The 13,218-nt window shown below is 40.1% G+C and overlaps 1 protein-coding gene across 2 annotated transcripts in view; it reads right to left on the bottom strand.

Annotated features, from left to right (window-relative positions):
• Positions 1-502: 502 nt before the first annotated feature.
• SLC29A4 (solute carrier family 29 member 4) overlaps positions 503-13,218 on the bottom strand; it is a 118,164-nt gene continuing 105,448 nt past the window's right edge. For both annotated transcript variants that reach the window (XM_077448734.1, XM_077448735.1), the window contains 2 exons: positions 3,342-3,582; positions 503-1,324 (listed from right to left, as the gene is read on the bottom strand). In XM_077448734.1, the coding sequence (XP_077304860.1) occupies positions 1,182-1,324; positions 3,342-3,582 (384 nt within the window). In that variant the 3' untranslated portion in view covers positions 503-1,181. The remainder of the gene's footprint in view (positions 1,325-3,341; positions 3,583-13,218) is intronic.

The raw sequence follows: 13,218 nt of genomic DNA on the forward strand, positions 1-13,218 counted from the left end.
TGCAGATGGGCACTAATCAGGCTGCATTGGTACTCACTGACCATTATTTTGCTTCAAAGTGGTTTATTTAAAAACAAAGTTTTTCCTGAAATTTCCGTCTTAAATTGGGGTGTGTGTTATACGCTGGCGCGGGTTATACGACGATAAATATGGTAATTGGTATTGGAATATCAGTTGTTTTGGTGGTTTCCGTTGGCACCTCTACAGAAAGCCTCAGATTCTCAACAAAAAATAACTTCAAGATGGCCATGCCCAAAGACTAAAACAGATTTGAAAAAAAAAATCTGTACAATTTTTTATGAAAATTTAAATAATGTATATATAATAATATTACATTTTCTATGAATTTCAAGCTCACATAAAGTCTTAATTGTTGGCTTCAAGTAGAATAAAATTTAAGCGCCATGCCATGCCTATCATTTTTGTGTCTCAGCTAATTGCTCACTTTGATTTTAGGCTCTACTACAGAGTTACAAATGGGAAAAAAAATGACACAAGCAAATTTGATGATTAAATATTCTTTTGTTTACAGTTTTCAAGGCATACAACCCACAATTACGCTTGCATATGAATCTGCATGAAGTAATTTGTTTATAAAAAAATATCAAATTTCCACTTTTTGTTGTAAAAGTGTTACATATAAAGAAAAGAAAAAAGAACAATACTTGAACAAAACACAGACTTTTATAAAATTACACTACACAAAAAGGCTTTGGCAAAATGACAAAAGTGATATACTCATGGAAATATGGTGTCAGATTTGATATTCCATCAAGTGCATGTGCTTGCACAGATGTGGTTTTATCAAAAAGTTCAATACTTGTGAAATTTCTAATAACGGCATTTGTCATAGCAATGGGGGTTATTTACTAAAGGCAAATCCACTCTTCACTACAAGTGCACTTGGAAGTGCAGTCACTGTAGATATGAGGAAAAGATGTGAAATGAGGGGAAGCTCTGCTGATTTTATCATCCAATCGTGTGCAAGCTAAAATGCTGTTTTTTCTTTTCCTAGAATGTCCCCCTCAGATCTAGAGCGGTTGCACTTCCAAGTTCACTTGCAGTGCACTTGTAGTGCAAAGTGGCTTTGCCTTTAGTAAATAACCCCCAATGTGTTTTAGAATTAAAATAAATATTGCAAATGTTTCAGTAGTAACAAACCAATTTTGAGGTTGATATATTCAAATCTCTGGAGGCAGTGAACTGTTGTATGTCTCTGGATGGAAGCAAATACTTTGGGAAGTACTAGATAAACTGTAGGCAAAATAAGCTACAGCTGACCCAAGCATTAGTCCAGTCATGTACGACACAGTCATTGTGTTTCCTGCAGAATAAAAGAGAAAACAAATAACTAAAAGCAAATAAACCATGCTCACAATGGAGCTGCACAATAAAAAGAGACCAAAGTTCATCTACGTATTGCCAAAACATTCTGCTTTAGTATTGGATAGTCAAACAGGTTAAAGTGATAGTAAACTCCCCTCTGATTTTTACCTACAGGTAAGCTTATAATAAAGTTTACCTGTAGATAAAAAGAATATCTTCTAAACATGCACTGTTTAGGAGATATTCCAGTGAGCAGCAGCCGGTGACGTCACCGGTGCACATACTCTGAAGCAACGGCATACCCATGCCATTGCTTCAGAGCTGTGTACCATGGCCGAGACTCCTGCGCGCAGTCACATTCCATGGTAGACGTCATTGTGGCATGGCCAATTGAGCGGCCGCAGTCCATGAACCTGAAAGGAAGACTGGGTGAAGATGGAAGCCTCTGCATTGGTGACAGCGCACCTCTAGAGGGCTTAGTTTCAAGGTAAGTCTTTCATATTGTGCTAGTGATGCATACTAGCACATTATGCCTTTACCTCACAGGGGAAAATCTGTTTTTTTTTTTTAGAAAGTTTACTACCACTTTAGGTCAAGACTTGTTAGAACCACCTTGGTTAATTTCTTATGGGCAAGGTTTCTTCCAACTCTGGAGAGGTTTTAAACAATATCTGAATCTTGCCATTTAGGACATGTGCAAAAGTAATGAACATATTTTCTGCAAACATGTAAAAAAAAATTAAATCATAGTGATGTTTTTGAAAATTGCAGAAGGCATGGGATTTGCTGATGAGTGCACAGCTCACTCGGTGTGTGGCCTAATTCCTCTAAGCAGGTTAGCCCTTCATGCAGCACTGAACACGGAGGGGGATGGTCAGCGGTTAGCTGTTAGCTTTATCAGGAATGTAAAGGTTTTGTAAGGAGGACATGGAAAGAGTCAACAACCTAGTGTTCCTACAACCTTTTATAAACACACCAGGAGCAGTTTGGGTGTAAACTGATTAACCTGTAAAGTTTTGACTGTGGGAGGAAACTGGATCCAGAGAAAACCGGAGAAAAACGGTTCCAAGATCGCAAAATTTCTGAAGGCAATCTCTCACACAGCAGATTTATTACAGTAGACCCTTCATAGGTTTGCTTTAAACTTCTGCTGGGCTATGCCTATATGTATTTCACAGTTTGCAATTATGTCACTTCCACGCATGTGCACAGGATCCTCTGCATTCAGGGCTCCCTTATGCCCCATACACACGATGAGATTATCGGACGAATGATCGTCCGTTTTTTATTGCATGCTAATCTCAGATCGAATCTGATGAGTTTACTAAAGTCACGAAAATTCCCGCACGACAGAAAAAAAATTCGGAAGTGATGTCATGTGTTGTAATGCATTTGTATTGCATTTTCGAACGATAGCTGTACTGATTAAACAAAAATCGTACGATCTGGCATCGTACGAAAATTTTTTCCGTGCATGTCCGATAGAATAATATCGGATGTACTGTCCTAATCGGCTCTCGAAAGCTCTGTACTAACGATCCGATTATCGTACGATCGATTCGAAAGCGGTATTTTCCGTACGATTTTCGGATCGTGTGTACGGGGCATTAGTGTGGATGCTACTGCTCATGCACCGGTGACGTCATCAGCCGTAGATGACGTTATCTTGTAAACAGTGCAAGTTTAGAAGATACTCACAGTACCTAAAGGTAAGCCTTAGTTTAAGTTTACCTGTGGATACAACTTTATAATAGTTTACTACTATTTTAAGAATATTTTATGTATATAAAATTTGGTTTACATCTACATTTTCTATTTCAGTATTTTTTCATTTTTTTAAGTATTTCAAAATATAAAGTAGAGTATGACAAGAAACATTTGGACAAAAGCAAAGCACTGTTAATTTCTGAAGCTGTTATCAACAGCGTAAGTCCATTGTTGACTACTGGTTTACATATGCGTTTTCAATAAAACAGCATCCAAGCTTCCATAGGTTAAATGAAACCAATTCATACCTGCTAGCTCTCTTTGTTCTGGCACTACTTGTCCTGATGCCAGTATCATAGGTACACTGCCAAAATACCCATTGGTGATTCCCATAAGCAGGGAAAAGATGCATGGCCAAGCAGGGTGACTAAACGTTGGCTTCCCACTTGGATACACACACATTATAAAAAGTGGAATAAATACAGCACGAGTGCTAGAACATATGAGGAGATTAACACCGCTCCAGTTGTATGGCACAGCTGCCAGTATCTAAAAAGAACAAAACAAAGGGAGAGTTATTGAATCTATAGCATTTATTTCTTACTGTGTACATATGGGCAGTGATGAATAGTATCTATACTTGTAAATACTGTAATTGGACTGTAAAACAATAAAAACGAAATGAACTTAATAGGGTTATTGTTAATGTGCCATTAAACACTCGGGGTATCTGTTTTTTCATTCCTCCTTTTAAGGGGAATGTTTGGAGTTACGTTATACCTCTTTCTGGCACACAAAAATGCAAAATTTGTATTTTGGCCTTAACTTAGAGACACACATTTCTACCTATTACTTTACATTCTCAAGCCAGCTTCTCTTCTGGTGATCCATGTGTGTCTATTAGGAATTAAAATAAAAAAGTATAATTGCATTGTAAGTAACCCCAATCTTGGGGTCACTGGATTAGATTAAATGGAAAACATTTTCATTGCCAGAGATTAATACAGGAATATGATTCATACATAGTCTTCAACAGTATCTTTATTGTTTTATATTCTGTTACTATTGTAACATACTAATAAAAGTACTTTAAAAATATTACATTTAGATATAAAATATAATTATCTTAAACTATGCTGTTAGAGATAAGAGTTTACACAATCTTCAGCTTATCATATAAATTAACAGTATACACACTGAGTTATGCTGATAGGATCACCAATTAAAAGAGTTAATAGAATTGAATATCTGATTTAATCTTCAACATACCGTACAGTCGAAATATCAGTGTTACCATTTACAATTTCTGCTTTTTTATGCTGTTTGTTGTATTATATATCATGCACTTTTTTTTTATTACAATCACCTTGTCCTCAACATTGATAGGAATGTATGTTTCAGAACGGGCATGCATATAAGCTTTTAGTACAATATGATTTTATATACAGTACTATTGGAATTATGAATACTTTTATATTTTCAGTTTTGTTCACTCTATGATCTATTTTATTGTATTTGATGTTACCCAATCAGTAACTTATTACAACTATTTTGATTATTTAATTAGGGCTTGCTCACAGTGGACGCGGCACAGGAAACCAGCTTCCGCGTTTCCCAAACCATGTTCAAAATACATGGGTGTGCAATCTGTATCCATATAATCCTAATGACACCCCAAACGCAGTGCATTTACCTGCACCAGATTGTACAGTACCCTGCAGTACCATGCAATCCACTGCAGTGCATTTTTGAAAAGTGGTACATGCACTACTTTTGGAGCAATCCAGTGCGATTTCAGCTGCAAATGGCACCTCACTAAATTGCATAGAAATTACAGAGGAAAGCACACCGCATTCTTGTGTGATTCCGGTGTAAATTGTCCCTTCTCATTTAACAGTGTACTTTGTCTTTTAATATTCCATAAATGCACTCTATTGAATCATTGTATGTATGTTTCCAGAAGAGCCACTAAGCTAAGAAAGGCATTGCAAAATTGTCAAAGAGCAATTCTAGACATTTTCAACAGATGAAAGCATTTAGTAATTTTTTGTTCGTTCAACCAGCAGGCTGAGCAGAAACAAATTACCCAATTTCCCATCTACACATTGGAGGTGGATGAGGGAATCCTCCCCTCTAAGTCATTTTATACTGACAGTGGGGAGACTTCCTCACCATCAGAATACACTGATCAGCGCTGCAGGCTATAGCCGATGGATGATCTGGTGGAAATTTGTTTAACGGGGTGGTTGTACAAAAGTTAATCGGTAGGCTGACTTCTGTACAATCACCCTGCTCATACATGGATCAAAATTTTGTCTATTGCTGGGCCCTGAAATAGCTGATGCCCATATTATCTCATAATGACAAAAGAAACTATCATGTTTACTGGACTTGTATTTTTCATTCTCATATTGTCTGCCAAATATACTCATGTTTTTGTATAATTATCACTACTTTGCAGTCACTGTTTGTGAACTGCCTTCAGCCTTCAACACCAGTGATCACTCTGCTAACTTAGATTAGATGTCAAAATCCTTGTACTTCAAGTAGAACTATAGGCAAAACTTTTTTTATTTTCATGTTGGATAGAGTAAGGGAGGGTTGTAACCCTTTTTTTGACATCTGTGTCCTATTTAAGTGATTTACCTTCACTTCCTGTCCCATACCCCAAAACAGGAAATGAGAGGAAATCCCTGCAAACTAAGGGAATTCATTGGGCCCCCCTAGGTCAACAAAACTGGGCTCCCCACTGCAAGATTTCCTCTCTATTACTTTTATTGGGACGGCCCACAATTGGGAATTTTCTTTTACTTTCACTTTTCATAATGGTAAACAGGACAAATAGAGAGGGTGAATCTCCCTAACAAGGGCACAGACAGCAATAAAAATAGACAGATGTTCTAATCCATCTCCACTCTGTCCAAAACAGAAAATAAAAAAAATGTGTTTAGTTATACTTTCAGTGCTTCTAATTTGCACACCACCTCCATAATACAATTACACTAAAATATTGGTAAATGGAAGTTTTAAACACTGCAAAGGAGGATCAACTTTGTCATAGAGTATGAGAAGAGGAAGAGATGCCACAGAAATAGGCAAGAATGATTTTTGTCCATTTAAACTAAAAGGTGAGAACACAGTATATACCAATTACCAGTCTATAGCTGTGTTGGGGATAATATACAAGTGTTGTATGCACAGGAAATGAGTACTTATTGAATTGATTTAGCAAGAACAAAGGGACAGTTTATGCATGATAATTATATAATTCAAATTTGGAACATTTTACTCATATAACCACTTCCCAACCGGTGCACGCCGATGTACATTGGCAGGATGGCATGGGCAGGCATAGTGGCGTACATTTCTATATGCCGCCCTGCCATCGCGTGCGCACCACCGCCGGCGTGCTCGCGTGCCGGTCGGGACCCCCGTGAGTCCGGTCGCGGGTCCTGCGGACTCGATCGCCACGGGGATACCCGCGATCGTCTCATGGCGAGGCTGAACGGGGAGACGCCATTGTAAACCGCATCTCCCCGTTCTGTCTAGCAACAAGTAATACTGATCTCTGCTCCATATGATTGGAGCAGAGATCAGTGTTCACTAACACAAAGCCCAGCCCCTACAGTTAGTAACACGCCCCTAGGAACACTTAACCCCTAAACTGCCACCCCCTGGTTAACCCCTTCATTGCCAGTGTCATTTACACAGGAATCAGTGCATTTGTATAGCACTGATTGCTGTATAAATGACAATGGTCCCAAAAATGTGTCAAAAATGTCCGCCATAATGTTGCAGTCACAATAAAAATTGCTGATCGCCGCCATTACTAGTAAAAAAAAAGATTAATACAAATGCCATAAAACTATCCCCTATTTTGTAAACGCTATAACTTTTGCGCAAACCAATCAATAATCGCTTATTGCGATTTTTTTTTACCAAAAATATGTAGAAGAATACGTATCGGCCTAAACTGAGCTCTCTGCATTTGGTTGCACACAATCTAAGCCCTTGTACACACGGTCGGAGATTCCGACGGAATGTGTCCTATCGGACCGTTTTGTCGGATATTCCGACTGTGTGTGGTCTGCATCGGACTGTTTCCGTCGGAATATCCGACGGACCAAGTTTTCCAACTTGCCGGTAAAATTTTCCAACAAAATGCTCCTATCGGACATCGGACATGTGTAGCCTACTCTGACGGACAAAGTGCCACTCATGCTCAGATCAAATTCCTAGACCAAAGCTATTGGCTACTAGCCTGAACGTAGTCCCGTCGTAACGAAATAACGTCATCACGTTATGTACAATGGGATTTTCCGACAATTTAGTCCGACCGTGTGTATGCAACATCACTTCCGGACTTCTTCCGGAATTAATCTGTCTGAATTACTCAGACGGATTTGGTTGTCGGAATCTCCGACCGTGTGTACAAGGGCTAAGAGTTCTAAAACTAGTTAAAGACAGAAGCCATCCCTCTGCCAGACACCATGATCGCAGGTCTGAACAAGGGTGATGGGTATATGGTTATATATCGCCCAGCAACCATTATTGACTGTGGGTTTCAAAATACATTATTTTTTCAGGGGAAATAGAGAAAGGACAAATAAAAAATGATGCATCTATGAACCATCATCAACAGTTGAGAACATTAGAAGCCTGTGTCTTGGGGGCTCAGACAATGTATTAGATTAGGAAGTAAAACTCTGAAGATTTCTGAAAGAAATGCAGGATGAAGAAAAAGTGAAGATCAAAGAGATGGATTAATGATATGGAAGAGAATGTAACAAAGCTTGCAGACAGAAGACTGAGACTGAAAGCAGTGGCCAGAGAGAAATTAGCTAATTGCAGGAGACCAGGGTTCTTCAATAACTCTAGAACTCCCAAAAATAGGGAAGTGAGAGGGGAAAGAGGGATTAGTTATTTATGTATGCCATACTCATTTTTGCTCATCTTATTTTACCTCCTTGTTATCTTATGGTCTCTATCTGCTGTTTCATCACTCGGATCCTCTCACTTCTTTGATTTGACATAAAACTGTACTTGTCTTATTTCTGCCATTGCAGTCTGTTTTTTTACTTAACCACTTGCCGCCCGCCCTATAGGGAATTGACGGTGGCAAAGTGGTTGCATAATCCTGATCGGACATCATATGACGTGATCAGGATTATGAGCCGCTGCGCGCCCCCGGGGGCGCGCATCGCGGCGATCGTTGTTGCGGGGTGTCAGTCTGACACCCAGCAACTACGATCTCGGTAAAGAGTCTCCGACGGAGACTCTTTACCACGTGATCAGCCGTGTCCAATCACGGCTGATCACAGTGTAAATGGGAAGAGCCGGTGATCGGCTGCTCCTCTGACAGGGGGGGTCTGTGCTGATCGATTATCAGCACAGCCCCACCGAGGATGCCCACACTGGACCACCAGGGACGCCACCAGACCACCAGGGAAAAGGTAATCCTCCCTAGACCACCAGGGATGCCAGTCAGCACAATGGATGCCAATCAGTGCCCATAATGTATGCCAATCAGTGCCCACAATGGGCATCACTGATTGGCATGCATTATTGTTTGGCACTGATTGGCATCCATTAGTACAGTATAACACCAATGCCGCCTATGAGTGCCCACCTGTGCCGCCTATGAGTGCCCACCTGTGCTGCCTATGAGTGCCCACCTGTGCCGCCTATGAGTGCCCACCTGTGCCACCTATCAGTGCCCACCTGTGCCGCCTATCAGTGCCCACCCATGCCCATCTGTGCTGCCTATCCATGCCCATCTGTGCCGCCTATCCATGTCCATCTGTGCCGCCCATCCATGCCAATCCGTGCCAGCTATCAGTGCCAATTTGTGCCACCTATCAGTGTCCATCCGTGTCGCCCATCCGTGTTGCCCATCAGTGCCGCCTATCAGTGCCGCCTATCAGTGCCGCCTATCAGTGCCACATATCAGTGTCCATCAATGCCACCTCATCAGTGCCACTTCATTGGTGCCACATCATTGGTGCCCATCAGTGCCGCCTTATCAGTGCCCATCAGTGTAGCCCCATCAGTGCCCATCAATGGAGAAAACGTACTTATTTACAAAGTTTTGAAACTGAAACAAAAAAAACATTTTTTTTTTCAAAATTTTCGGTATTTTTTTATTTGTTTAGCAAAAAATAAAAACCGCAGAGGTGATCAAATACCACCAAAAGAAAGCTCTATTTGTGGGAAAAAAATTATAAAAATTTCATTTGGGTACAGTGTAGCATGACCGCGCAATTGTCATTCAAAGTGCGACAGCGCTGAAAGCTCAAAATTGGTCTGGGCAGGAAGGTGTTTAAGTGCCCTGTATTGAAGTGGTTAAAATAACTGTTGCTAACAATCTGCCACCTTCAACTCCACAATCTTTTTGAAGGATAATGTTTCATTAATTTAAACCTCAAAGTCGCTTATTAACCACTTTAAGACCAGGCTTATTTTTCAGACTTGTTTACAAGTTAAAATTATTTATTTTTGCTTGAAAATTACTTAGAACTCCCAAACATTATATATATATATATATATATATATATATATATATATATATAGAGAGAGAGAGAGAGAGAGAGAGAGAGAGAGAGAGAGAGAGAGAGAGAGAGAGAGAGAGAGAGAGAGAGAGAGAGAGAGAGAGAGAGAGAGAGAGAGAGAGAGAGAGAGAGAGAGAGAGAGAGAGAGAGAGAGAGAGTAAAATGGCGGTCGTTACTGACATATAATCACACACATAGGTTGGACTTGATGGACTTGTGTCTTTTTTCAACCTCACCTACTATGTAACTATTTATGTATTGTTAGTTAGGTTGCTTGTTTTGATTTCCATGCAGTCTCATGTTTATTGCTTACTGATGTGTGATTATGTTTTACTTTAAATAAATCTCACTTTAAAGATATATACATATGGTCTGGTCCCAGTTTCTTGGTGCAGCAACATATATCTGGTCATCCCATCTGCTGACCCCTGACAGCTCAGTACTCAGCGCTCCCGTGGTAATTTATGACTGAAGGGATCAGGAAACAAGATTGACATGTTTACATCGCCTCTGTGAATGAACATGGAAGTGATCAGTGCTGGGCAGCAGGGGAGAAAGTATCCTATCAACTGTCCTCAATCTCAAACATGAAACATACAATCTGTTTAGACCCTCTAATGTTTCCCCAAAGACCCTGGTAACAGTACTGTTTAAAACAATAAATAAATAAACACCCATCACAAGTATTACACATGTACATGTGCCGGTGCACTACACACATTGTGGTAATGTATTTAAAGTGGGTTGTACACTGGTGCAGGAACACACTAAGGGCCCATTCACAACTATGAACACACCTTTATAATGCACATAACCTGTGTACTGGGGTGCAATGTGCGCATGCACTGCAGTGCATTGTTACAACACTTTGCAGTGCTCATTTTCTTTCTTTTCTTTTAGCTTTTGTTTAAATTCTCATTTATTCAACTGTTGTTGCACTTTGTAATGCATTGCGTTGCCATAAAATATATGCATGCATCATGTTATCACAACACACACACCAATGCAGCACACACACACACAGCACTGTGGATCTAGTGTTGTTATAACATGGTAAGTGTAAAGACATCACTTATTTATAGTTTTAGCATTGCCTTTGATTTTCACCATTTTACAGAAAGCCAAAATTGAAAATGTACAAATATTTGTTATTTATTAACGCAATACAGTTGTATTTTTAAGATTTAGTAAGATTATTGTGCGTTATGTTGTCTTTGTGTGTGCTAATGATAATTTTAGAATAATTTATAAAAAATATTGTTTTGATAAACATCTGTTATGTAAGTCAGCAGTACCAGCAAAGTTCAATATTTAACATCCTATGGGTCCTGTATATGGTTTGAGGGGTATTTTAAAGGACTTTCAAAGCTGTAAATGGCAAAAATGGTCTGGCCACCTGAGTTAAAAGTGGACAGCAGTGCCTGGCATCAAAAGAATTAATTTTTTCTAAGGTAGTGGCCTGATATAAGTGTGCAGATCAGGTGTTCTTACTTCAACTTGCTTTCTGTATGCTGCTTTTTCCAAATCAGTGACTAGGGAAGCACTGAGAACAGAGAGCCAGGCAACTTTTAGAAGGTCAGCAATGGCAGTCTCCATATTTCTCTCAAAATTTTTTTCACCTTTGTTTGAAGTTATCCTCTCTCTCCTATTAGCGGTTATAATATGCATATCATTACCTTTGAAGGAGCAGGTACACAGTTCTTCTGTGCTAAATGTATGGTGGGTTTCGTATCTCATATCTCCTAGACAGAGAGGGTGTTTTTTTCACATGGTTCCTTATATTTTCATTATATATGTAATGAGGGGTTGAGGGAGTGGTGTAGGTTGAGTTGAAAAGCTTCGCGGGCAATGTTCATACTGGTGTCTTAATGTAATGTACTTCTTTTTTTTGGTGTGTATAACTTCTTTACTTTATTTTTGTGACGGCTCACCATACTGTGGTGAGTGGTCCTTACTGTTTGTATATGATATGTGTTTTTTCGAAAACAATAGAAAAATAAAATGTCTTGTGTCAAGGGGGAGATGTTATTTAAAGAATAGGACATTCAGAGGACCCAAGAGTGCGTGGCTCTGCTTATTAGCAACATAAGATGAAGGACAAGCTGAGTTGCTCTAAACAGATAGTCAAAAAGAATGAGTATTTGCCAAGCTGAAATTATTTATAGTTATCAAGGCACAATCTGATTCACTATCTGACACTACAAAACAGGACAGTTTCAGTTTTCTTGTAAATGTTTGGCTTTCTTACAAAAACAGCTCCATTATTCTTGACAATAGGGTTGTTCCGCCACCTTCAGGAGAGGACTAGGCAGAACATGTTATACATGTGAAAAAAAAAAAGAACTTTCTAGTTCCGCTTAGGGGGCGGTCCCTTCAGTAACAACCCCCCAGCCTGCTTCCTGCAGCTTCAGTAAGTCAACAAGCAGTAGAACGTAAATCAATAGGAGGGGAGGGTGCTGTGTCAGTCAGTGAACTTCGGAAGAAAAAGATTTTACGGTGAATACAAAAATCCTATTTTCTCTTTCGTTCACTGACTGACACAGCTCCATTATTCTTGACCAGCAGAACTTGTGGTTAACAATGCAACAGTGCATTACACTCAAAAGTAACTGTATTTTCTTTAAAAAAAAAACTGAAAAAAGGAAGTGCAATTTGAAACATTACACGGCTGCCTGCAAAACTTTGTGGCAAAAACAGGCATCAGCTGATGCACTTACATTTACTTTGTCGAATTTGGTAAACGTGTGAACGGACGACTAAGTCACCACCTTACACACTTGAGCGACTGACACTTGATGTCGGAAAGCCCAAAAGGTTCCAATTGCCCTGGTGGAATGGGCTTAGACAGGAAAGGGGGGCACCTGCCCTTTCAAGGTGTAGGCCTGTACCACAATCTGTATGATCCACCTGGAAATGGTGGCCGACGAGACCACCATACCTTTTTTTTGGACCAGCTACCAAAATGAACAGAGAATCTGACTTCCGTAAGGGAGCCGTGGCAGACAAATACACCCTTAGAGCCCGGACCACGTCCAGGGAATGAAGGGCCACCTCCTTAGGATGTGCCGGTTTAGGACACAGAGATGGTAAAACAATGTCTTCATTGATGTGAAACGCCAAAACCACCTTCAGCAGAAAAGAAGGTTCTGCTGAACCAGATAGGGTGACTTGCAAGACAAGGCCGCCAGTTCCAAAACCCTCCTGGCCGATGTAATGGTCACTAGAAAGACCACTTTCTGGGAAAGAGTCAACAAGGGAATTTCTCAGATGTTCTCAAACGGCGGTTTCTGAAGCGTCGATAATACCAAGTTCAGATCCCATGGGGGTAAAGGTGGACACACCGGATGAACTACAGGGTGACTTGCAAGACAAGGCCGCCAGTTCCAAAACCCTCCTGGCCGATGTAATGGTCACTAGAAAGACCACTTTCTGGGAAAGAGTCAACAAGGGAATTTCTCTGATGTTCTCAAACGGCGGTTTCTGAAGCGTCGATAATACCAAGTTCAGATCCCATGGGGGTAAAGGTGGACGCACCGGATGAACTACATGCCGGACCCCCTGAATAAAAGTGCTCACTAGAGAATGAGCCGCCAGGGGTCGCTGAAAAAAAAAAAACAGCCAAGGCTGATATTTGTCC

This window comes from Lithobates pipiens, unplaced genomic scaffold (assembly GCF_037356315.1).
Source record: "Lithobates pipiens isolate NorthernLeopardFrog02 unplaced genomic scaffold, aLitPip1_a1.2 Scaffold_22, whole genome shotgun sequence".
NCBI lineage: Eukaryota > Metazoa > Chordata > Amphibia > Anura > Ranidae > Lithobates > Lithobates pipiens.